The following is a 27,794-nucleotide window of genomic DNA, read 5'->3' as shown; positions in this document are numbered from 1 at the left end:
TCCAAGAAAACACTATGCCTTTCCATTTGCTCAGGATTGCCTTTGTTTACTTCAGGAGTGTTTTAAAGTGTTCCTCACATAAAATTTGCACATTTCTTATTATCATTCCTGGATATGTCCTCTCTCTCTTTTTTCCCTATTAAATGGGTTTATAGATTCTAACTGGTTATTGTTTATGTACATGAAGGCATTTAATTTCTGTATAGTAACTTTTTTCTCTCTGCCTTATTGAATTCCATTAACTTTTCAAGTGATTTCCTTGCAGTTTCTAGGTTATAATCATTTCATCTATGATGGTGATAGGTTTACGTCTTCCTTTGGATTTTTATACCTCTAATATTTTTTATCAGATTATATTGACTAATTAGATAGGACAGTGTTAACCATTAGAGAGTAGTGGGCATCCTCTTTTTATTCCTTACTTTAGAAGGAATGCTTCCAGTGTTTCTGCATTAAATACATATATGTATGTATATGTTTAGGAGCATCTGTTGGTTCCTATTTTATTGAGTACTTTTAATCAAGAATGGATGTTGAATTTTGTCAGATGTCTTTTAGTGGCTATGGAGCTGATGATATGATATTTCTCTCCTTTTTTAACAAACACTGAACTAAACTTGTGTTTTTGGATTGTTTTAATGTGATGCTGGAATCTGTTTGTTAATGCTTTACCTTTTTAGTCAAATTGCAAAAAGTAAGATTGATCTGATCTGCAGTCTTCTCTTTTTTTATGCAGTCTTTATCAAGTTTTGGTATTAATATTTTATTTCATAAAGAATTTAGAAGTTTCCCATTTTCTAAAATGTACAACAGTTTTTAAATAGTATTGAAATTATCAGCTCTTTTAAGATTTGGTAGAATTCCCCTGTAAAATCTTGTGGCCTGGTGTGTTTTGTTTTGTTTGGTGGGTAGCTCTTTTAAATCTTTCATTTATTTTGTGAGAAATCAGTCTGTTTAGAAATATATATTTTATATCTAATGTATCTTTACTAAGTAGTTCCTTTTTTTTTTTTTTTTTTTTTAGTTTTGTCTACTTCTGTGGTTTATCCCCATAGTTTCTTTTTTATATTTGTGCTTTGTTCTTTTTATTCTTAAATTAGGAGACGTAGTAGTTTAATCAACGGGTTCTCCCCACCTCACCCCACCGCCTCCCCCCACCAAAGAGCTTTTGAATTTTTTTCTTAGTTCTCTGGCTTTCTGTTTTCTGACTCCTTAATTTCTCTTTTTAGCTTTATAAATTTTTTCTTCCACTTTTCTTCAGTTAATTTAGTTGTTTTTCCTTCCTTTTTGAACTATATTAGTAACTCATTTAATTTCATTTCTTCTTATTAAAAAAAGTATTTAAAAAAATTATTTCGGGAATTCTTCGGTGGTCCAATGGTTGGGACTCCGCACTTTCACTGCTGAGGGCGTGGGTTCGATCCCTGGTCGGGAAACTAAGATCCTGCAGGCCGTGTGGCATGGCCAAAAATAAAAACAAACAAAAACCAAAAAGAACAGTTATTTTTCTTCTTATCACTGTTTTAGCTATGTTCCAAAGCTTCTAATACCTAGTTTTTTATTATATCATTTTCTCAAAACACCACAGATTTCATTTGTATTTCCCATATTATCCAGATGTTGTTTGAGAGACTTTTTAAATTTTCAGATTGAAGATCTTTTTATTTTCTGATTGTGTTATAAATTTCTAGTTTCATTGTGCTGTTAATCAGAGAATGTGGTTTGTATTTCTATGTTTAGAATTTGTTGAGGGTTTTTTTTTTTTTTTTTAGTAACCTAATATATGGTCAGATTTTGTGAATGAAAGTTCAATAGCTATTTGAAAATAAGATATAATCATTTTTTAGGATAGACTTAAATGAATATCCATCAGCACTTCAATTTTGATTATGTTGTTTAGATCATCTATTTCCTTATTTATTTTTGTTTACTTGTCTCAGATGGGAGAAATAAATTTAAATTTCCTATTGTGTTTCTATTTCTTCTTATATTTCCACTTTCATGATGTTGCTGCTATAGTATTGGGAGCATATGTACACCTATCTGTATTCTTCATTGATTTATACCCTTTACAATGATAAAGTGACTTTTTTTGTACTTATGGGCCAAAAGTCTACGTTGTCTAACAAAAGGATTATAATCCATGTGGTATGTTTTCTGTGCTTTTTAAATGCTAGTTCTGTTATTAGGAAAGTTTTTTTTTTTCCTCATCAGTGGTTACCTTCATACCTTCATATAATAATCATCTTTCCCTCTCTTTAAAACAGTATCTTTTGCTTTCCTTAATCAGTAACATTTAAATTAGCTTTATTCTTTTCCTTCCCTTCTTTCCTCCCTCTCCTTTTTTAACTAGTTTTAGCCAATATAGCATTATTTTATTGTTGTTACGATTTTGCTTAAATTTATACTACTTGACTTTCAACTTTACTCCTGTCTATTACTGTAAAGTGAAATCAGTGAGTTTATGCTACTTTTTATGATTTTTCTGTTATTCATTTATTTGTATATATTACTGTTCCAGTGTTTTTTAAGCATGTTAACAGTTACATTCCATCCTGTCACCTGTATATTCATTCGTTTTCATCTTAAATCTACAGTTATATGTGTTGGTGCTAATTGCAAGTCCTTTTGCTAAAATTTTTCCTGTCATCTCTTGGTTACAGTTTGTCTTCAAGTTGTTACTTCAGGAAGGGCTCATATGAGTAAGAGCTGAGTTTTTGCATATAAAACCATTTGTCTATAGCCTTATTCCTGAAGGACTGCTTGGCTAGACATAAAATGATTGAATCACACTTTTTTTTCATTCAATTTTTTCTTATTGAAGTATAGCTGATTTCCATGTTGTGGCAGTCTCTGCTGCACAGCAAAGTGACTCAGTTCTACACGTAGAGACATGCTTTTTTTTTAATATTCTTTTCCATTATGGTTTATCTGAATGACACTTTCTTGAGTTTCTTAAAGGTATTTTCCCACTGTCTTCTGACAATGAATGTTCAGTAGAGAAATATGATGTCAGCAGATTTTCTTTTCCCTAGAAGGGACCTGCTTTTTTTGTCTGGTTGCTGAAAATATTTTTTACAATTATTTTACTAGATTTTTTCCTCAGTGTTGAGCATTTTGGGTCAGTTTTATTCAAAACATGGGATTCCCTTTGAAAATGTAGGTTCAACTCTTTTATCTTTTTTTTAATCTGTCATTTATTTTCTTTTTAAAAAAATTCCATCCTACTTGCTCCTTACTGTGCCTTTTGTGATATAATTTTTACCATTTGCTCAGTCTTCATTTTTTGAATTTGAAAAAGTCTTTTTCTTCCATTTCTTTCGTGAGTTCTCAGTGCTTATTTCATCTTCTCTTAACTGTTTGTCTTTCCCCTTAGTTCTTAAATTTCTGCTCTGAGATCTTTCTTCATAGCTGCATTAAGAAGTTTTGAATTCATGTTAAAAAGTAGTGTTATAATTTTTTATCTACTTCGTGGTGGTATTTTCTGTTGAGTTTTCTTTGTCAGGGATGTTGTACTGCTTTTTTACATTTTTTAAATGGTATTTTTGTATGGATACTTATCACTTTTGTTATTCGTGTTTGAATGAGATGAGTTTTCCCAAACCACCTATTAGAAGAGACTGGAGTGGGAGAGGGAGGTGGGACAGGACATTAGGAGCAAGGTGGCTTTCCAGGTTTCTCTGCTCAAGGCCTCTGTCCTCTGTTGTTCTGATGGGTTCTTTCTTCAAAATAAATCACATCTCTTTTGCCTCTGAGTAATATATGTTTAAGGAGTTTCTGCTACCAGGGGAATTCAGCTCCTGCCCTTTTTTTTTTTTTTTTTTTTTTTTTGGCGGTATGTGGGCCTCTCACTGTTGTGGCCTCTCCCGTTGTGGAGCACAGGCTCCAGACACGCAGGCTCAGCGGCCATGGCTCACCGGCCCAGGCACTCCGCGGCATATGGGATCTTCCCGGACCGGGGCATGAACCCATGTCCCCTGCATCGGCAGGCGGACTCTCAACCACTGCGCCACCAGGGAAGCCCAACTCCTGCCTTTGAAAGTGCCTGCTCAAACATTAGCAATTAGAGAATTTGTGAAGGGTACATGGTAGTTCATTGTACTATTCTTTTAACTTTTCTCCAAGTTTGACATTACAGAGGAAAAATGCAAGCCTTGGTTTTAGAAGGGTAATCCTATCTGAGATCTGTCACTTCTAGTTCACCCTCTGCTCACTCTCATGGCACTTTCTACACCTCCTTTCTCTACTTCCTTCTGAGATTTCCCCCATTCAATCTCAGAACTAAACATTGCAGTTCCCACTTAGGGTAGGACCCTCTCTCTCTGGAGTGAAAATTTACTCTTGCCCCACTAGGCTTTCTTTCATCTTTCATGTCTTTCTCCCTTGCATAGGTTCTACTAGTCCCAAGTACTTTGGGCCATATTTACTTACAATTTGGCATTTTCAGGTTTTTATTGTCTCCTAGGTTCACTGAAGATGTAGGGTTTTTTTTCCTTTTCTTTTCTCTCTTTCTTACATTATCTTTGTTGCTCTGTATCAAGTTCTAGGAGGAAAGTGGGAAATTTTGGAAATAAATTGCTGCTATTTTCCTACTGGAACTTAAAGTTCAGCTTTGGATATTACTAAAAAATAATTTCTAAATAACCCATTGGTCGAAGAAATCACAAATTTTAAATATCTTGAACTGAAGAGTATTGAAAATAGTACATATCAGAATTGGTATGATTAGCTAAAGCAATGCTTAGAGAGAATTTAAAACCTTAAATGCCTATTAGAAAAGAAGAAAAGCATCAATTACCTATACATTCATCTTAATAAGTTAGAAAAATAACATAATTAAATGCAAAGAAAAATAGAAGGAAATAAGAGTTAAAAACAGAAAATAATGAAATAGAAAACAAATTTACCTCTATCCTGTAGGTAGGAAGACTTCAAAAGTTTTCAAGAAGGATAGTGACATGATCATATTTGTTTTCCAGAAAGAGACCTCTGGCAGCAGTGTGGAGAATAGATAGAGGAGAAAAAAACTAATCTGAGAAGCCAGTTAGGAGGCTTTTTCAATCACTAGTTCAGGTAAGAGATGGTGATGGTCTAATGTGGGATGGAGAGGAAGGAACATATTACAAAGATTAAGTTGAAAAAATAGGTTTAAAAACCATGTCCAGAAAAAAACTTTGGGTATAGTTACTGGTACATGGAACTGATTGGAAATGAAGAGACCAGAAGGTTTACTAGGTTTTTGAAGGAATTGGTTTTTGGAAGTAAAGCTACAATCTTAGTGTATTAAGTTCAACCAGAGAAGCAGAACCAGTAGGAGACACATAGAGAGAGAGAGCGATTGGGCTTACACAGTTGTAGGGGCTAGGTAGTCAAGTCTGAAATCTTTAGGGTAGGCTATCAGGAAGGGCAGGCTAGAACACATGGGTATGGGCTGTAGCTGCTGTCCATAGATGGAATTTCTTCTCTCTCTTGGGGATACCTCAGCCCCGTTTTTAAGGCCTTTCAACTGACTAAATGAGGCCAACTCAGATTATCCAGGATAATATCCCTTTAATTACATCTATAAAATATCTTCACAGCAATACCTAGATTAGTGTTTGATTGAATAACTGACAAGTAGTAGCCTAGCCAAATTGACATATTAAAAATAAAAAAACAAAACCCCATACCTGGCCTACAGAATTCTATGATTATTCAGTCTTTGAAACAACCTTCATATTCCCAAACCTTCAGTGACTGTGCTAGCTAACTGTGCTGGCTTTTATAAACTAGCTTTCAAGAAGGGCATACTCACCAACATACATTCAGAATAGTGACTCATTCATACCAGGTATGAATGATAATACTGAATATGGGAGGTAGGTCTGCTGTTGCTGGTTAGCTGGCAGTATATACCATGTATAAATATGTCAAATGTAAATATGTCTAAAGCTTGAGGATTCTATGGAACATATGGACAGAATCATCTAGTATGTAGTTGGAAATGCAGATGTGAAAATCTGTAGTGGTGTGAGCTAAAAGTAAAAGTTTTGGGACTCCTTAGTATATAAATCCATATTTGAAACTCTGAAAATGGAAGAACTTTAGAAATAGTATTTAGATTGAAAACAGGAATGAAAAGGTTAGAGCCATGGAGAATACTAGCATTTAAGGAAGAGGAACCAGTGAGCAATTAATGATTATCACAGGCAGTATGAGAGCCAAGAAATGGTGTCAAGGAAGCCAAGGGAGGAAACATTCAGAGAGCAGATTTTACAGTTAAGCGCCGGAGCTTTTCCAGTAAAATCAAGAGTAAGACAAGGATGTCAGTACTATGATATTTAGTCACTATTGTGTTTGCTAACTTCTGTTCTTCTTACAGGTTTCAGTCTACATGTTACTTCCTTGAGAAGCAGTATTTGACACCCTTCTTGCCCCCCATCCAGCCATTCCCCCAAGTCTGAGTTAGGTATTTCTCTTATGTATTCCCATAGTACAGTATACTTCCCCTGTAATACCATGTGTCACCTTGAATTATAAGTGTTTATTATTCTTTGTCTCCTGTTAGAATGAAAGCTCCATGAAGCTAGGGACTGTCCATCTTATTCACCAGTCTACCTCCATGCCTGGCACAACTCTTGGTCATATTAAGCAAGGAATGAATAAATAAAACCAAGAACATGGAGGAGGAGTATCTAATTGAGCCTGGAAAGTTAGAAAAATATTTGTAGAAGTAAATGATGTCTTAACTGAGCTTTAGAAAATGTGATAACATTGAGAGTTTGGGTTGAAAAGGGGATACACAGGAATAAAAGATTTCTGAGAGGTCTGTAAAATATAAAACTTTATTGAAAGATATAAGTGAAGATCTGAATGAAAGAAATATATCAGGCTTATTGAGAAGACTCTGTTTGATAAGATGTCAATTCTCCCAAAATTAATCTGTAAATGCAATTTTAAGTAAAATCTCAATCGGGTATATAGTGAAACTTGATAAGTCAATATTAAGATTTATATGGAAAAAATAAGTGACGGTGAAAAATCAATATAATTTTAAAGAAGAGTAAAGGGGGAGGAATTGCCCTCCTTATGTTGAAACTGTAACAATTTTAGCACACTTTTTAAACTGCAGGGACAGACAGATTAATGAAGCAGAATATAAAGCCTAGAAATAAGCTCTGTGTGTGTGTGTGTGTGTAGAAACTTTGTTGATATTAAGTTGGCATTTCAAATCACTGAGGAAAGAGTAAAATGTTTAATAAATGGTGTTTATGCAGTTGTTAACTATATGAAAAAAATAATTAGACCCATCTCACATCATATCCCAAATTTATTTCTAGGTGGATTGTAATCTAAAATTTGTAAAGCAAAACTTTAAAATTCTGTCAGGGACTTCCCTGGCGGTCCAGTGGTTAAGACTGCACGCTTCCAGTGCAGGGTCTGCAGGTTCCATCCCGGGTCGGGGATGCCATGTGGTGTGGCCAAAATAAAAAATAAGATAAGATTCATTCAGAGAAAAAGTAAGAGAATATCTCTAACATTGAACAAAATGTAAAATGTATAAATCATAATAGAAAATACTGGTAAGCTTGGCTCTGTCAAAATTTAAAACTTATTTGTTATAAATACACCATAAACAAAGTTAAAATGCTAGAAGAATATGAAAGCATATATAACCAAGAGCTTTATGGGATATAAGGCAATCAGTTAAAAAAAGGTAATTCACAAAAGAGGAAACACAAATGGCCAATAGAAAATCACATTCTCAAATTCATAAGTAATCAGGAAAATGCAAGTGAAATCAGTACCATTTCACACCTATCAGATTTATAAAAATTTAAGTTTTATATCAAATGTTGGTGAGGATAAAGTATAAGGAACTATCATGCACTGCTTATAGGCGTATGATTTGATACAACTACTTTGGAGGCCGTTTTCAATATCCAGTAAAGATGAAATTGAACATGTCTTAAAACCCTTAATATACCATAGAGGTATCTTGCAAAAACTGAGACATTATTTGTAATAGCAGAAAATTGGAAACAGCCTGATTCCTGTCAGTAACAGAATAAGTAAGCATTGGAATGAGTACATAAATTGTTATATTGTGGTATACTGTGTAACAGTTAAATGAATGAACCAGGTCTACATATATCAACATGGATTATTATTGAAAACATTGTTGGGGGGATGATCAAATAGCAAAAGGTTATGTTACTACTTATGTGAATTTTTTTTTAAAGTATATACTGGATACATACAAATGCAGTAAAAGTATTAAAACATAGATGGCGGTGCTTTGTGACCACCTAGAGGGGTGGTATAGGGAGGGTGGGAGGGAGACGCAAGAGGGAGGAGATATGGGTGTATATGTATACGTATAGCTGGTTCATTTTGTTATAAAGCAGAAACTAACACACCATTGTAAAGCAATTTTACTCCAATAAAGATGTTAACAAAAAAACAAACCATAAAAACATAGATGGGACAAATACACACCAGTTTCAGTATAGTGCTTCCCTTTAGGAAGAAGGAAGGAAAGAAGAAAGAGGAATGAAATAGGTTGGTTGGGGTAGGAGAAGAGATAGACCTATAAGGCTACATGTTTCAGGAAACATGTGACAGTATGTTTATTTGTGTGAACAAAGTGTGTAGATAATTTCAGGTGCCACTGTGAAGCAAAGAAACAAAAAGATCTGTGTTATCTTAATGAAATGAAATAAAACCTAAAATTTTATTTTCTTTATTTATTAATTTTTGGCTGCATTGGGTCTTCGTTGCTGCGCACGAGCTTTCTCTAGTTGGGGCGAGCGGGGGCTACTCTTCGTTGCAGTGCACGGACTTCTCCTTGTGGTGGCTTCTCTTGTTGGGAGCACGGGCTCTAGATGCGTGGGCTTCAGTAGTTGTGGCATGTGAGCTTCAGTAGTTGCAGCTCGTGGACTCTAGAGCTCAGGCTCAGTAGTTGTGGCTCACGGGCTTAGTTGCTCCGCGGCATGTGGGATCTTCCTCGACCAGGGCCCAAACCCGTGTCCCCTGCATTGGCAGGTGGATTCTTAACCACTGTACCACCAGGGAAGTCCCAAAGCCTAAAATTTTAAATGGGTTTATTCTTATGAGACTGATGTGCTGCCTACTGTGCTAAGAAGGCACTTAAATGAGTTTATTTTTAAATTGTCAATGATATATAATGCTGCTGTGAAAAATAATGAGGGAAAATATTACACTGACCACCTTACTTGCTTATATTTCCTTTCCTGTTTGTGTGGTTTTGATTTTGCAACCCTTCCACTTGGTATATTGCACTGAACAAAATAGTCTTTATTGAACTTGAAATCAGCCAGAGAAGATTAGTATTGAGCAATATAATGAGTACTACGAGGAAGTACTAAGTGCAGTGGGACTGCGTAACAAAGGGATCCATTCTAGTCTCCGTGTTCAAGGAACTTTTCTCTGAGGAAGTGACAGGTGGGAGCTAGGTGAAATTTGTGGTGGAAATAAGCATGGAACAGTACTTTAAGAAAGCAAGCAATTTAATTCTAATTGTGTGACTTAATCTTGTCTTCAAAATGATTGTTTTCATGGTGTTTGGTGTTTAATATCCTAACTCTCAACTAGGTAACTTTAATGAATTTTACCAATCTTAGACACACAAAAAACTTTTTTTCACATTTCATTATCTCTGAAATCAGGAGGTGTCTTGCAGTAGATCGTTTGTCACAGTTGAATTGGCAAATTTCTCTTTTAGGATACACACAATACTGATGTACCTTACCATAATTGGCATTTTAGAGTCAATGAAATGCAGAATATTTTTTTAGGTTGGCCTGCCTTTAGGCCTAACTTATTTGCAACTTGCATTTACTTTTTGTAATTATGCATTTTAAGAGCATCAGAGTGAATCTGGGGAATTTCCTGGTGGTCCAGTGATTAGGATTCCGCACTTTGACTGCCAAGGGCGCAGGTTCAGTCCCTGGTCAGGGAACTAAGATCTCACAAGCCGTGCAACACAGCCAAAAAAGAGTGAATCTGGTACTTATTAGTTGTATGTCCCTGAAGATATTTTTGTTTACCACAGGCAGAATGCTAAACATTTTACATTAATTACAGTCAGCCCTTGTTACCTGGGTACCATGTATACTGAGGGCCGACTGTATTATGTCATTTTTTTATAAGGGACTTGAGCATCCACTGACTTTTGATATCCAAAGGGAGCCCTAGAACCAATCTCCCCCAGGAACCTTGTATCTCCTATGAACGTCATCACAGTTGTATGAGTTAAGTGATACCCCCAACTGAAGTTTAGAGACAAAATCTAAACTTTCTCTGAAGTGACTTTCTCTCTCGAAATGTCACATAGTTTGTATTTTATATTTTTATTAATGTATTGATATATGTAATATAACCTATTAAAGGTATATTTAGATATAACTATATTTGAGGCACAATAGTTATTTAAATGATAGAGGTCAATTTTTCTGATTCCAGAGATTATGCCCTTAATATTCACAGGTCTTTACTGCATCCTTTAAGAGGCAAGATTCCTGGCAGACAAATCTCAGACCCGGGACATCTGAGTTGAGAAATGTTTTTTATTTTTATATACTTTATTTACTTCCTTGTGCTTTTCAGTAAAAAGTAGCTTTCTATAAAACATTCACTATTTTGCTACTAGAAGAAAGTAGTCATAATATATAAATGGTTGTAGAATTTGGTAATTATAATTTATGCTGCTTAAGAGTCAAAAGTTCTCACTGAATATGCTTCCTTTGCAAGGAAAACAGATTTCTAATAAGTAATTTATTAATCACAATATTAGTGTTGCTTGCTTCATATGTTTGTCTTCAGTTCAGGTATAAGATCCCTAAGGTTAAGAAATAATTTGATTTTTACAGTATTCAAATTAGTCCTCAGAAGTAGATCAAAGCAGAATATTTCTTTAGGGTGAAAGGGTCAGGCAACAGGGCAGGAACTTTATCAGCACTGGTCAAGCTCAGCCAAGTAAAGATACCTGTATCAGGCTTGTCTAGTCTATCCTCACATTAGAAAAAGAGTATAATGGCATCAGGAATTTCAGTGACAGTCTAATCAAATCTGTTTCTTGACCCATACTGCTTCAGTCTGATAGAGTATGTTCATATTTGGTGCACAGCTGTCCTCTTGGGATCAGACTTCACTATCTGTATCCCTTCCTACCCCTCCCCCCTGTTTTAGAAGTTTCATGAGAAAAGGGTACACAGGAGGCAAAATTTTTTGATGCCTTACACATTGGAAAATGTATCAACAAACCTAAATGAAAGTTCAGCTAGGTTTCTATGTTGGAAATAATCTTCCTTCATAAATTTGAAAGTGGTGCTCCACTTTTTAAATAGCTTTAGTGAGGTTTTGTTTCCCTTGTATTACTTTCTGGAAAATTTACTTACCTTCATTTTCTAACCCCCTTCGCTTTTTAAAATTTCTATTCGTTCTTTTTTATTTCCTGAATGTTATTTTATAGTAGCATACTATTCTTGTTTCATATATGGTAGTATCTTCTCTAAGCTCACTGTAGGTCATTTATTTTGGGGTATTATTTTTCTTACACATGCTTATGCTTCCTCCAAATTCTTTTTTTGTTTGTTTGTTTTGATCATTATCCTCCATTTTGGAAGCTTCCTTCAAGCATATAGTATCCTTGATTATTTATTCATGATGCATGCATTGGGACTCTAAAACACTGACTAGATGCTTTGAATTCATCAGTGGAGCCTGTTTACTTTGAGCTTTATCATAGGGTGATTTGATTGGGCTGATGTTGGTGAACCTATAATGTTAGTTTATCCTTATGTCTTACCTGGTCAAATTACCCACACATGAGCCTTCCAAACCTCCTGCTTGAAGGGTAATAGTCTTCATTACGATCTGGAAGCCAAGTTGGGGATTCTGGCTTGGGGAATGTCTGCATTCAGCATTTAATATTTATAGTTATTTAATTCCTTGTTTTGGGTACAGTCCTGTGCCCTTAATTGTGCCTGACATCCTCCCTCCAAAAGTCTTTTACTTTTTCCAGAGAATACACCTACAGTTTATGCCAGGATAAAGACGAGGCAGTTGTTCCGCAATGTGAATGGAGCTGAACAAGGGATCTAGGATTCTACCTGCTTCTCAAACAGCTTTCCTCTTCATTTTTCTGCACTACCCCCATCCTTTTATCACCAGTTTCAGAGGTACCTAGCACTGCCATTTCTCACTCCTTCTGAGGATTCTATCTGCTATGTCAGTTACAACTTGTCTACTCGCTTTTCATCTTCTAAAATGTTGGTGCATTTTCTGTTTTCTGTTCTCCCTTCCTTCTAGGTTTATGTCTTTCTTTCTTCCTTTCTTTCTTTTAACTCCTTACCATGGCTATAGTGGAGTTTGAGGAAGGAATGAAATGAGCTGCTTGTGGTTCTTCTGCCATCCTAACCCAGGATCTATTCTTAAAAGGCAGAGGCTTTGTCTGAGTCATTTTTAAATTCCAACCCACAAAAGAGTCCCTGATATGGTAGGTACTTGATGAATGTTTAAATGGATGGTTAAGTCTTGTTTTACATCTGTAAAACTCAGTAACAAGTTTGTGCTAGAGGCCTAGTTTCTTGCCATCTGGACCTCTCAACAGGGCTGGTTAAGTGTTGTCATGATATTTGTGGCTGTCTTCCTCTGGAGCAAGTAATCCATGATAGAGCAAGGCAAAAGCTGTAATGACATTAAGGCCTAGCGTTGAAAGCTATATTCTGCCAGTTTTGTAATGTCTTATTAGTTATATAAACCAGTTATATTCAGTGTAGGAGAGACACAAACGTGGAAATCCCATGAGGCAAGACTTATTATTAGGGACCGTCTTTGGAGGTAGGCTAGCACACACAGTTTCTATCTTAAGCTAGAAAAAGAACAAATTAAACCCAAAGTAAGTAGAAGGTAAGAAATAATAAAGATCAGAGCAAAAATTAATAGAAAAACAAACAATATAGAAAGTGAATGAAACCAAAAGTTAATTCCTTTTAAAAAGCTAATAAAAATTTTAAACTCCTAACAAGGCTAATCAAGAAAAATAGAAAAATAAAACTGATTACTAGTGTCAGGAATGAAAGAAGGGGTTATCACTAAAGATCCTTCAGAACTGAAAGATTAATAAGGGAATGTTAGGAACAAATTTATACCAATTAATTTGATAAATGAAACACAACTTTACAAAAATTGGCTCAAAGAAAATTGGAATAGCCTTGTACCTATTAAGGAAATTAAATCCATAATTCTTTCTAACAAAGAAAACTCCAGTCCCAAATCATTTTGCTGCTGAATTTTATCTAACATTTAAGGAAAAATAATACCAATCTTTCACAAATTCTTTCAGAAAACAGAAGAAGAAGAAAGGCTTTACAACTCAATTTTATGAGGCTAGTATACCCCGGAATCTGACACCTGACAAAAACAATGTAATCCTCTCAACAGACAGAAGAATCATTTGACACATTTTAACATTTTCATGATAAAAATTTGTAACAGACTAGCAGTAAAAGGAAACTTCTTCAACCTGATCAAAGCATCTAGAAAAACATACAGGCATCATCATACTAAACGATAAAAAGAGTGAATGATTTTGCCATAAGATAAGAAGAAGGCAAGAATACTTGCTCTCACTACTTCTGTCTAACATTGTGCTGGTGGTCCAAGAAAAATAGAGGCATGATATTGTAGAGGAAGTAATACAACTATCTCAGTTTGCAGAAGACATAATTGTTTACGTAAAAAATCCTAAGAAATCTACCCAAAAAAACAAATCCTACTAGAATTAATAGATGAATTTAGCAAGATCACAAGACACTAGTTGCATATACAAAAAGAAAATACTAGCAGTATAATAAATGATACCCAGCATTCAACAATTAGAAAAGTGAAAAACACATGTACCATTCATAATATCAAAAAATGTAGGGCTTCCCTGGTGGCGCAGTGGTTGGGAGTCCACCTGCCGATGCAGGGTACACGGGTTCGTTCCCCGGTCCGGGAGGATCCCACGTGCCGCGGAGCGGCTGGGCCCGTGAGCCATGGCCGCTGAGCCTGCGCGTCCGGAGCCTGTGCTCCGCAACGGGAGGGGCCACAACAGTGAGAGGCCCGTGTACCACAAAAAAATAATATTTAGGAATAGATTTTAAAAGATGTACAAGCCCTCTACACTGAAAGCTACAAAGCATTCCTGAGAAAGATAGGAAGATATAAATAAACAGAGATACCATGTTCTTGGCCCAGAAGCCTCAAATTCTTAGGATGTGCATTATCCCCAAATTGATCTGTAGACTCAACACAATCCCAGAATCTCACCAGGCGTTTTTTTGTTTTTTTAATAATATAAATTGACAAGCTGATTCTAAGATTTATATGGAAATGCAGAGAACCTAGAATAGCTAAAACCATTTTGAAGAGGAACAGAGTTGGAGGATTCATAATCCCTGATTTGAAGACATGCTATAAAGCTACAGTAATCAAAGCTGTGATATTGGGGTTAAAGATGGACATACAAATCAATTTACATGATAGCTATATATACTACACTTGATCTTAGCCAAAAGGCTAAGAAGTGATTAGAATAGCTACAGAAATAGACCCACTTACGTGGTTGATTGATACTTGACAAAGGGGCCAACATTCAATGGGGAAAGAATAGTCTTCTCAATAAACGATGCTAGAACAGCTGAGTATTTGTACGAAAAAAGAAAAAAACATTAAAACTGAGAAATTTGTAAGAAAAGAGGAAAAATATTCATGTCCTTGGAATAGGCAAAGATTTCTTAATATGTTGGAAACCTCATCTAAATGAACACCTTCTCTTAAGAACACTGTTAAGAAGATGAAAAGGCAAGCTACTGCTGGGAGAAAATATTTGCATAACATATCCTAAACAAAAGATTTGTGTCCAGAATGTATGAGAAACTTCCATAACTCAGACAATTTAAAAAAGTGGTCAAAATCAGACACTTCACAAAAGATTATGGGAATGGCCAGTAAGCACTTGAGAAGATGCTAAACATCATTGGTCATCTGGAAAATGCAGGTAAGAACCACAGTGAGATATCACTTCACACCTGCTAGATTCGCTAAATCAAAAAGACTGGCAATACTAAGTGTTGGTAAGGGTGTGGAGCAATCAGAAATGGTAGGAGTATAAAATTGTACAACCACTTTGGAAAATATCTTGGCAGATTCTTTTTTTTTTTAATATTTATTTATCTTTGGCTGCATTGGGTCTTCATTACTGTGCGCAGGCTTTCTCCATTTGCGGCGAGCAGGGGCTACTCTTCGTTGCGGTGGCTCCTCTTGTTGTGGAGCACGGGCTCTCGGCGTGTGGGCTTCAGTAGTTGTGGCACGTGGGCTCAGTAGCTGCGGCTCGCGGGCTCTAGAGCACAGGCTCAGTAGTTGTGGCACACAGGCTTAGTTGTTCCGCAGCATGTGGGATCTTCCCGGACCAGGGATCGAACCTGTGTCCCCTGCATTGGCAGGTGGATTCTTAACGACTGTGCCACCAGGGAAGCCCTTGGCAGATTCTTTTAAATTTAAACATTTTCTTGCCATGTGTCCTACCAGTTCTATTCTTAGGTCTTTCCCCAGGAGAAATGAAAAAATAGGTCCATACAAAGATTTGTGCATATATGTTTACATGTTCATAATAATTAGGAACTGGAAACAACCCAAATGCCCAGCAACAAGTGAATTGAGAAACAAGTTGTGATTTATTTATACAATGAAATACTACCCAGCAGCTAAAAAGAACTACTAATTTATACAATGGTATGGATAAATCTCAAGATGTACAAAAAAGCTAGACAAAGTGGTGTATACAGTATAATTCCATTTATATGAAATTCTGGAACCATTTATTCTATTATGAAATGAATCAGATCAGTGCTTGCCTGTGGCAGATGTGACAGAAGCTGATTGCATAGGGGCAGGAAAGTACTTTCTGGGGTGATGACAGATTCTGTCTTAATTGGGGTGGTAATACCATAGATGTATATACGTTTGTCAAAATCATTGACCTTTACAATTGAAATGCATTTTATTGTATGTAAGTTATACCTCAAATTGTTTTTTTTCTTGAACTGAGATATCATTACACATCCACCAGAAGGGCTAAAATTCAAGTCTGATGATACTAATGGTGAAAATTAGGCACGACAGTGACTCTTAAATGCTGTTTGTGGGAGAGTTATTTGTTAAAACCACTTTGGAAGAGTTTGACATTATCTAGGAGAGTCAGAGATAACACATCCCTAATGACTCAGCAGTTCTACTCAGATATTGCCTTTTCTACTAGAGAAATATATGTGTTTACGTATATCAAGAAGGCCACCTAGGCACTTCCCTGGTGGTCTAGCAGTTAAGAATCCACTCTTCCACTGCAGGGGGCACAGGTTAGATCTCTGGTTAGGGAACTAGGATCCCGCATGCTGCGTGGTGCAGCCAAAAAAAAAAAAAAGGCTATAAGAATATTCATAACCTTATTCTAATAACCAAAGGAAAGTGCCAGCATAAACTGTCCACCAACATTAATAATCAGGTTTTTTTGGTTTTTTGTTTGGTTTTGTTTTTTGCTGTGGGGCAGCTTACGCCTGGGATCCTTAGTTGCCTGACCAGGGATTGAACCTGGGCCCCTGGCAGTGAAAGTTCCCTGTCCTAACCACTGGACTGCAAGGGAATTCCCTGTCCATCAACATCAGAGTGGATAAATTGTGTATTTCTTCAACAGAGTGTTAGAGCAATGAAAATGAAGAAACCAGTTACATTTAATTAATATAGATCAGTTAGAAACAATGTTTAGCAAAAGGCTCAAAAAGATTACATGCTTTATGTTTCCAGTTACATAACATTCAAGAACTAGGAAAACTAAATTGTGGTCCTTAGTGATCTGTACTTATGTTGTAATTCTATAAAGAAAAAGAAGTGATTACCATAAAAGCCAGGATTTTGGTTACCTCTAGCAGAGAGAGGGGAAGTTAAGGTTGGGAAAGGGATAGGGAAGAGGTTTCTAGGATGCTGGCAATATTTAGTTCTTGATATGAATGTTGGTTATGTGGATATTCACTTTATAATTTGTTTAGTGACACTCTAGTAAATACGTGATATTTTATATTAAAAATAGAAAAAGAAAAAGAAAAGCAGTCCTTTCATCTATCAGTATCTCCTGAGTACTATGTTAATATTATTTTGCTAGGTAATAATAGACACGCCAAGATGTTTAATGTGGCCTCTTAATTGCTCACTATTCCCATAAAAAGGGATTGTATAATAAGTTTCTGTTCTTATATCTTCAGAGCAATGAAAGTGTACATATAAAATTGAGGCACATAACCTCTCAGGAGATTAAAGTATAATTGTAGTTATGTTTTTACCAGGATCCAGCATTGTTTACTGCTTTATTTTATACTCATCATTTGGACCTGGGCTCATTTTGGTACTTGTAGTCCTAGTTATCTTAAATATGGCAAATATTTATTATTTTCTTTTTTCACATCTGTTATTTTAGCTGCGTCCTAACAAAAATTTTCAGTTTTGACACAGTAAAATGCAAATTCAAGAATCCTAATCGCTTTTTCATGGAACATTCTCCCATCAGCCTCTTCAAGGAGTTAGTTTACATTGACAAAATGATTTTGCCTAGAATTAAAACCTCAGTAAATGAGAGAGCAAAAGACATGAGTAGACAGTTCTTCAAAGATGAGAAAAAGAGCTCTGATGAGCTCCTGTCATGTTCTGGGCACAAGTAGGTACCTTATATTGAATCTTCACCCTAATGCTATAAGTACTAGATGTTTTTCTAATTTTGCAATGAACGGATTATGATTTCTCTGAATTTCAAGTCTGGATCTAGAATTAAAATCTATTTCATTTCCAAGCCTATCCTTTTCTCATTATTCTAACACTGTTACCCATGAAAAGAAGAAAATAAACCTAATTAAAAAAGTAAGTGGGCTTCCCTGGTGGCGCAGTGGTTGAGAATCTGCCTGCCAATGCAGGAGACACGGGTTCAAGCCCTGGTCTGGGAGGACCCCACATGCCACAGAGCAACTAGGTCCGTGAGCCACAACTACTGAGCCTGTGCGTCTGGAGCTTGTGCTCCGCAACAAGAGAGGCCGCAACAGTGAGAGGCCCGTGCACTGCGATGGAAGAGTGGCCCCCGCTCACCACAACTGGAGAAAGCCCACGCACAGAAACGAAGACCCAACACAGCCAAAAACAAATAAATAAATAAAATTTTAAAAATAAGTTAGTAAGTGATGAAAGATTAAAGGATACATTTCCAACAGCAACAAAATTTTTATCAATTATTAATAAATGAGTTATAAAGTATCACAAAACCTTAATGAAACTGGAATGATGTTAATAAATTCAGAGATATTATGTTCATGAATTGAAAGACTATCCCACTGGTATTCTAGACATCTAGTCTATTTTGGTAAATTTTTTTGCCTTAGTTGTGTATTATACATATCTAGATAATGGCAATCTAAGCAGTTGGTGAGATCGCATTTTCTACCAAACTCCTCTCAAGTTTTCTACTTCTCAATTGTATTTATCTGAATTCTAACACCTGCCCATTAATTGTAATTATATGCATGTAGTACAAATTTATCCATTTGGCTGGTGTTTAAGTTGTTTCCATTCTTTTTACCATTATAAACAGTGCTACAATAAGCATTCTCATTCATGTTGCCTTTCACAGATATGGAATTTTTGCAGAGTATATACTCCAATAGAGTGAAATTGTTTTTTGGGTTTTTATTAAGTTATTCATTCATTCATTCATTTATGGCTACATTGGGTCTTCTTTGCTGCGCCCGGGCTTTTCTCTAGTTGCGGCGTGGGGGGGCTACTCTTTGTTGCGGTGCACGGGATTCTCATTGCGGTGGCTTCTCTTGTTGCGGAGCACGGGCTCTAGGCGCGCAGGCTTCAGTAGTTGTGGCACGCGGGCTCTAGAGCGCAGGCTCAGTAGTTGTAGCACACAGGCTTAGTTGCTCCCTGGTATGTGGAATCTTCCCAGACCAGGGCTCAAACCTGTGTCTCCTGCATTGGCAGGCGGATTCTTTTTTATTTATTTATTTATTTATTTTATTTATTTATTTTACTTATATTTATTTTTGGCTGTGTTGGGTCTTCATTGATGTGCGCGGGCTTTCTCTAGTTGCAGTGAGCAAGGGCTGCTCTTTGTTGTGGTGCGTGGGCTTCTCATTGCAGTGGCTTCTCTTGTTGCAGAGCACGGGCTCTAGGCACATGGGCTTCAGGAGTTGTGGCTCACGGGCTCTAGAGCGCAGACTCAGTAGTTATGGCCCATGGGCTTCGTTGCTCCACGGCATGTGGGATCTTCCCGGACCAGGACTTGAACCTGTGTCCCCTGCACTGGCAGGCAGACTCAACTACTGCGCCACTAGGGAAGCCCTGGCAGGCAGATTCTTAACCACTGCACTACCAGGGAAGTCCTAGAGTGAAATTGTTGAGTTGAAAATTATGCTCTTCTTCAAACTTACTATAAATTACCATTTGTTCCTAACTGACTATATCAGTTTATATTCCTACAGTCTGTATGAGAGCTTTCATCCTTCAGTCTTCCTTTGGCTTGTTGTCAGCTTGTGTTATCAGTCTTAACATTTTTGGCCAGTCTTGATTGGTGTAAAATGATAGCTTGATATAGTTTTTATATATATTTCCTTAATTACAAATAAGATAATTAGTGAAAATTTGTTTTTTGACATTTAGATTTTCTCTTCTATGAAATGCCTAGTCGTATCCTTTGCCACTTTCATTGTTTTATCTTGATTTATAGGAACTTATTATATATTCTGGATAGTAATCATTTGTTATATGTACTACACATATCTATAGCCTGTCTTTTTTTTTTCTGGCTTTGTTTATGGTATTTTTTATGATAGTTTTTATATCTTAAGAAATTCTTTCTTGCCTCCAAGATCATAAAGATGTTCTATATTTTCCTCTAAATGTTTATTTTTCTTTTCATGTTCAGTTCTCTGAATAGGAATTTGTTTTTGTATATTGTATAAGGTGGGCTTCCAAGTCTGTTCTACTGGTCTGTGTGTCTGTCCCCACAGTCTCTTGACTTGAATTGGATTATAACAGATCTCGATGAATGTTAGAGCAGACCTTATTCTTAAAAACTGTCTTGGCTATTCTTGTTTCATTTCTCTTTCATGTTAATTTTAGCATCAGCTTCTTAAGTTCCAGAGGTCAAGGGGGTTATATCCTATTGGTATTTTGATTGAAATTGCCTTGAATTTGCAGATTAATTTACAAATAATTTATACTAATAAGGTATATACTCCATTTATTTAGATTTTCTGTGGTAGTAAAGATACCTATTACTTCTATAGGTCTTATGCATCTTTTGTTCAGATTTTATCTCAAGTGTCTTGTGGTTTTTTTGTTGTGATATTAAGTGGTATCTTTTTTAAATTACATTTTAAGTTGGGTGCTAGTGTATAAGAATGTAATTTTATTTTTATATGTTGATCTTAAATCTAGCAACCTTACTGAACTGTCTAATTCTATAATTTATCTATAGATTATTGGGTTTTCTCTCTAGACAGTCATATTGTGAAGAATAATAATTTTGTTTCTCCCTTTCCAATCTTTTTACCTTTTACTTCTCTTAGCTTGCATTCCTGTGCCAGCTAGCACTTTCTATTAAATGAAGTTGAATTTACCATAGATTTTTGGTGGATAACTTTTATCAAATTAAGGAAGCTCCTTTCTAGTCTGGTACTGTGAGACTTTTAGTTATGGTGCTGAATTTTATCTAATGCTTTTTTGAGGGTAATTATCTGTAGAAATGATTGTATGTTTATTTCCTTTAGTGTGTTAATGTATATTTTGTTAATAGGTTTTAAAAATATTAAATGTAAATATTACTTTTTCAGTTAAACTCAGCTGATTTTTGAAAGGGAAAGAAGGAAAAAATGCATAAATATGTAGGTTTATAAAATGTTAAGGATTTAACCAAGGGATAGAGAGGCAGATCTTTGCTGATTGAAATTCATGCCTAATTCAACTGTACTCACTGATTTCATCCCATCTTTTGTAAGAGCTTTCCTTCACTAACTTTAATTTTTACCTCAGATGCCCACATTGCTGTGGGGAAGATGGTGAACAGTAATGATTAGAAGAACAGTGGGATAAACACTAAGGAAAATTAATAGAATGTTAAACAGGATAAATAATGTTTGTTTAGTAGTTTCAACTCTGTGAGATAAGACACATTAGTTGTGAATGCTAGTATTATAATAATCCAGTGAAGAAAATTTACCTGTAGGATTAAAGGAAAGACAAAATAAGCATGTTAATTACCATGTATTTATTTTCCTTTATTCACTTTTTTTTTAAATTAACACAGAAGCAATATGTGCTTATTTGGTATGTATCCTGCCAGCCTTGTTTTAATGTACGACAATATTCCCACATTTTTTAATAGAAGAATGTAATGTATACATTTTTTTTAAAGTACTGTGGATTTGAATAAGATACCCAGAATGCTAATACAGTCTTACCAGTCTCTCTTTTTTTAGTTTGAAATTGTGGAGGTATTTCTAAAGTTTATTTGGATGGAAGTACAAAACCAACATAACTCTCCATCATGAGGGACATGAAGTAGGTCCATGCGATGAGATATCCTGCAGCTGTGAAAAAGCATGATATAGTTCCATATTAGTACATATAGATCTATCTCTAAGATATAGAATGAGAAAAAAGAAATCAAAGGCCAGAATAGTGTGTCTAATGTTTTATCATTTGTGTTCCTTTTCATTAAGAGGGGAAGGGAATATATATTCACTTAATTACCATGCACCCAAACTGCAGAATAAAAAGATCTCTAAGACACATTGTTAGTTTTTAAAATAATAATAAAAGAAGTCATAGAACATTTATTATCTGATCTCATGTTAAAAAAGAAAGTTGTATATGCATTTTTATCTCTAAGTGCATATTAAAAGAATAGGATATATACATACCTAAGTACTAATAATGGTTGCTTCTTAAAGATACTTGGAGACCAGAAGTCTTTACTGTGGATATCTATATTGTTTAAATTTTTTAGGATGAGACTTCATTCATGTATTGTTTCTGTAATAAAGGAAAAAGTAATATGTGCTCACTATTAAAAAATGAAGATTTAAAGATAAAGTCAAAAAGAAGAAAATAAAAAATATCTACGGTAGCCTTACTACCTGAGATAACTACTTAAAGCCTTGATAAATATCCTTCCAGAGATGAGGGACATTTTGTGGAAGACATTTAATCCTAAACCAAGGAGAGTAAGAGAAAGAGCACCACAGTAGGCATGCTTTTAAATAAAAAAATAACATGATAGCATGTAGCTTATTGTCTGTTTTGGTTTTACTTTTCACTGTATCCCCAGTGCCTTTATAGCACATAATAGCAGTCAGTAAGTATGTATTTAAGAAATGAGTGATGGTGGTCTACTAACTATTGGTGAAGCTCTTCTAGTTCCAAAACCCAAGATTAAGAAATCATACTTGTTGGCTCTTGGAAGACTGCTGACTGTAGCTAGATAACATTGGGCAGATACACCTTACTATTACTACCTGTAGCTTGGATTAGCACTAGTAACATTTAATACCATTGTCTTCTCAAATCTGTGCAAGACAGGGAGAGCTCTCGCTAGAATAGATAAGCAGTCTAGGGTGGCTTAAAAAGCTTTGTTTAAGAAATAATACCTAACCTTTTCTTCTTTAAGGTGCTCTGGCCTTCTTTGTCCCCTTACAGACCTTGTTTCATAGCCAGAACACTGCTCTGTACATGTAGTAGGAAATGGAATGATTCAGTTACCCATGATAAGAGATAGATTATAAAAACTGTAATATTAGGCTTTTTCTGTTGTTGTGCTTGTCTTCCAGTCAAACAGTTCAAATTGAAACAGCTTAACTTTGGAAATATTTTTATATGTATATAGGTATACATAAAAGGGTAATTTTAACTCTGTATTAGTTAATTATCATGGAGCCCAAGATCAAGTTTTTGAGTTTTTTTAAAGGAAACATTAATTTGTACTATTTGTGTTTTTCTTCTTAGTTTCTGCCACTGCCTTCTACAAAGCACAACCTGTAATTCAGTTCATGTGTGAAGTTCTTGACATTCATAATATTGATGAGCAGCCGAGACCTCTGACTGATTCTCATCGGGTAAAATTCACCAAAGAGATAAAAGGTGAGTTAATTAGCATTTGGAACAACTTAACTATAAAATGCATGAATATAACAAACTTTCATTGAAATTTTTTAAGATATAAATCTGTTCATGTAACATCACCGGTAAAAATATGGACTAATTATAAAATGTCACATTAAATTCATTACCATAACATCTTAGGTAGTGTATCAATGAAAGAAATACCAAGTAATAGAATTAATATTGATACTAGCTAATTTTTTGTCAATACTTTCCCTTACTAGCTGAAGGTATAAGAGTATCTGTTAGGAAAACGCTTCTATGATACTGTTAAAAATAAGCTTATTCCAAAAACATTGTCACTTCAGAACTGGAGCCATTCTTTGAACATATTCTATCGATAATATAATGACTTCTTTATTTTTCTGAAATGATAGCAGAATATTTTATTCCTTTGTAAATTTATGGATATGGGACTAGCCTGTTTCATGTGTTGTTCTAGAGTTGAAACTTAGTAATTTCATATACATTATTCAGTTGACCATTGATCTTGACTATTTTATAGTTAGTAGCTAAAATGTGTACAGTGGGTTGCATCGTATGTATATTTTACTAATACAAATTCATCTCTACATAGTCTTCCAAAGAGAAAAATTAAAAATTAATTTCAATTGTGTCCTAAAATTTATATTTTGTATATACTTATTGTTTATATAATTGTTGCTTTCTATATACATGTACACTTTTATGTGCAAACCCACACATAGTGTACTTTATCTGCAATTTAAGGGATTTTTCAACAGTAATTTTGATTACGTAAAATTCTTGCCTTGTTCATGACTTTAGAACCTAATCCTCATGTAAGATGTGACTCCACTGTATTTAGTTCTTTATTATTTAGACACAAAGAGAAATTAGATATTCTCTAATTAGAATGAATAGTATAAATTCTATTTAAACTAAATGTTAGATCTTCAATTGTCAGAAATAATTATGTCGTTTTATTTTAAGGTTTTACCTATTTGTTACAGGCAATTTTTAGCTTGTGGTTTGAATGAAGCATTGAAGTTTGTTCTCTGAACATCTTTCAGTTCCCCAAATCAATTAGTATAGTTGAATACATCCTGCTTGCTCCAGTAATCCTTTATTCTTTGCCATTTAGTAACCAGGAGAGAGATGGTCATTGTAATAAAACATTTAAAGGAAAATTCTTCCTGCTTTGAAAATAGGCATCCATTTATCTCAAGTTATTTAAGTGTCAGAATAAGAAAGTGTTATATATTCTTATATTGCAATCATACCATTGTCCTTTCATAATCTGTATTAACTGCACAGTTAGCATTGTTGGGAGGTAGTGCATTACCCACCATTAATATGTGATCATCTAAATGCCATGGTTTCCAGTGGAGTTGCTGCTTAGTTACCACCTCTGATATCATGAAGTCACTTACATTATTTTGCGGTAACTATGCAATCAACTCATATCACCACTCTATCACAGAAAATACAAGATGTACAGAACAAGGATTCAACTGCTGCCCGAAGAGCATGGACTCGATCTTAACTTCAACTGCTCAGGGGGCCAAAGAAATGACTGAAAAAATGACTAGAAAGCATTATAAAGTTGATGTTATAGTGAAGGTAAAGCCAAGTTTATAGGTTAAATATTTGATTTATTAAAGCCAAAAACATTTTTTGTTGGATGGAGGGTTTGGGGAGGGACCTGGGCAGAGAATTATCTAGTCCATTTTTTTAAATTTCAGCTTTTTGCTAACCCCTGGATTTGGATCTAATCCTTAGGCACCTATGACTGTAGATTTGGGGTAGAAAAATCTGAGTTGGATCTAACTGACATACTGATGATTTTTTCCTCCATTCAAAGTCAAGAAGGCTTTTTTTTTAAAAGAGGACTCTTTAAAGTACGTCATGTATTCCTACCTCAATTACGCAAGAGAATCAAAGTTACATGTTTTGTATTATGTATTTGGGTTTAATTTTTAGTTAGCATGAGGAATTTGATGAAGCTTGTTAAATAGTGATACAAAGTGTGCTATAATGAATAGATTTCCTAGTACAATATTATTTGGTTCTAGTTGAACTTTTTCCTAGTTATTTAATGGTAACTTTAGGGTGGTTTCTTTGTGCCGTAATTCATCATAGTTAAATAGCAGAAATATTGGAGGAAGTTTATGGTAAAAGTACCATATGTATGTAAGAGTATTTTATTTTACTTTTTTATTAATTTTTATTGGAGTATAGTTGCTTTACATCAATTTTATTTTTGATAAAAACTTATTTAGTAGGCTTGTAGAACCTTACTGATAATTTTTTTAATTCAAGGGGAAGATTTGAAAACAAATTGCTAAGTGGTATAGATAACAGAAATTTGTTTTAAATTTTTCTATCGTGTTTTCCCCCAAACAATATTTTTACATCTTGCTTACTTCATATGTTGGTGTTTCCTTCTTAAAAGGCCTTCTCTTGGTAGTATTTCCTAGTCTTATTTATAGAGGCATAGTAAATGCTCTAATTGATCTGAAATTTTAGTTTTATAAAGGTAGTTACTAATAAAAACTATTTCTCACTGATTCAGTTAGGAGTAGTTCTTAAGAAAACCTCATACCAATCTGGTACAGTGACACTGTGTCCATTTAACATCTTAATTTATGCTGATACGTCATAAGAAAATATTACTATGATTGAACTTTGTGTTTGGTTCTGCAGTTAGTAGATATGAAAATAAGTTATACTGTATCAGGGTTTCTCAACCTTGGCACTATTGATATTTTGGGCTGGATAATTCTTTGTTGTGGTTGGGGATGGGAGGTAGTGATGTCCTGTGCATTGCAGTATAATTTAGCAGCATCCCTGGATCCAAGCATTCCAAAATCTAGCATGTATTAGATGCCAGTAGCACCCCCAGTCATAACAATCAAAAATGTCTGCAGACATTACCAAACCTTCCCTGGAGGTCAGAGTCACCTCTGGTTGAGAACCTCTGCATTATAGGATACACAGATATAAAAGGAAAATAATACAAAAGTATAACCGTAAATACTATCAGGGAACTAAAAGTTGTCCTCCATCTACCCCTTTTTAGATTTTCCTCCTTTGGAGTATAGGCCTTAGAAATGGAGTTGCTTATCTGTGACCAGTAGCCACTGTATCTGTTTGTTAACTCTTCTCTAGGTAGCTCCAAGAGTATCCACTAGCCACATGTAGCTATTTGAATTTTAATTTATTAAAGTTAAATTAAAATTTTAGTTTTTTAGTCACACTAGCCACATTTCATGTGTGCAGTAACATATTGCTGGTGATTTTAGCACAGATGTAGAACAATCCATCATCTCAGAAAATTCTTTTGTACACCACTGCATAGGAAAATTCATCCCAAAGAATTTCAGCCAGTGTTTTAAAAGCCCACAGCTTCACTTTCTAAAGCAGGCCTAGGATCTGCAAACCCCTAGGGTCCACAAATGGACGTACAGATCCACAAACATCTAAAATCATATGTTAAATTAAGTGTATGTTGCATTTTTCTGAGAATTTATTGCTTTCATCAGATTCTCAAAGGGATCATTGATTCCATAAGAAGGTCTGGATTACCTGTTCTAGGAATTATTTTGGTTGCATTTGATTTCTAATAGTAGTAAAAGAACTGTATCACTATGTTATCCTTCAGCGAAATTGTCACTCCACTTCTGTTAAAAGGGCCTGGGATTTTTTTTTTTTTTTCCTTCCTGCATTAAAAATCTTTGAAGGACTTTTTTCTTCAGCTATATGAAATTATGATCTTCAGTCAGTATGTGATTACTGGGCAAATCAGATATCACATACTTTGAAGGTTATAGAATATCTTGAGAATTATCATAACTCCCTTTGCTCCTTCCCTCGACCAGCATAAAAACCTGCATTATAAGCAGGGTTTTTTATTAATGGAGAACTTTATCCCTTTATATACAGGCTTTGCAAATTTTATACTATTTTTTAATAGCTTGATAGAATAGGGAAAAGGTTTGGAGTTAGGCCTATCATGATTGTAACTGTTGTTAACAATGTTATATATAAAATCCTTTGTTAATATCACATTGCCTGTATCACAGATTTTCTGTTTAGAATTTGAGTTTTTATAGTAGTGAACAGGCTTTATAGTTATAAATATTTTACATGTGACAGTTCTATAACCTCAGTTTTTCTTGTTGGGAACAGGTCTGAAGGTTGAAGTGACTCATTGTGGAACAATGAGACGGAAATACCGTGTTTGTAATGTAACAAGAAGGCCTGCCAGTCATCAAACGTAAGAAAAGCTGGTGTTTGTCAGAGCAGAGATGATGTGAGGCAGCTTGCTCTAGTTAGTAGATTGGGAGTTTTGCTGGCTCATAATGAGATAAGAGTTGTTAATGTGTAATTTTTTTTTTCCAGCTTTCCTTTACAGTTAGAAAATGGCCAAACTGTGGAGAGAACAGTAGCACAGTATTTCAGAGAAAAGTATACTCTTCAGCTGAAGTACCCACACCTTCCCTGTCTGCAAGTGGGGCAGGAGCAGAAACATACCTATCTGCCACTAGAAGTAATGTGTTTAGGCTGCTTATTAATATCCTCTTATTCAT

The 27,794-nt window shown here is 35.1% G+C and overlaps 1 protein-coding gene and 1 pseudogene across 2 annotated transcripts in view; one reads left to right on the top strand and one right to left on the bottom strand.

The window, feature by feature from the left end:
* AGO3 (argonaute RISC catalytic component 3) overlaps positions 1 to 27,794 on the top strand; it is a 114,225-nt gene that overhangs the window by 45,648 nt on the left and 40,783 nt on the right. For both annotated transcript variants that reach the window (XM_029230748.1, XM_029230750.1), the window contains exons 6-8: positions 23,089 to 23,223; positions 27,394 to 27,481; positions 27,607 to 27,754. In XM_029230748.1, coding sequence (XP_029086581.1) covers positions 23,089 to 23,223; positions 27,394 to 27,481; positions 27,607 to 27,754 — 371 coding nt within the window. The remainder of the gene's footprint in view (positions 1 to 23,088; positions 23,224 to 27,393; positions 27,482 to 27,606; positions 27,755 to 27,794) is intronic.
* LOC114900182 lies at positions 14,499 to 14,577 on the bottom strand (annotated as a pseudogene).

The sequence above is a fragment of the Monodon monoceros genome, unplaced genomic scaffold (genome assembly GCF_005190385.1).
Source record: "Monodon monoceros isolate NGI ecotype Baffin Bay Population unplaced genomic scaffold, NGI_Narwhal_1 Super_Scaffold_18, whole genome shotgun sequence".
Taxonomy (NCBI): domain Eukaryota; kingdom Metazoa; phylum Chordata; class Mammalia; order Artiodactyla; family Monodontidae; genus Monodon; species Monodon monoceros.
The sequence above is the reverse complement of the archived record's forward strand: the minus strand, read 5'-3'. Positions and strand labels throughout refer to the sequence as shown.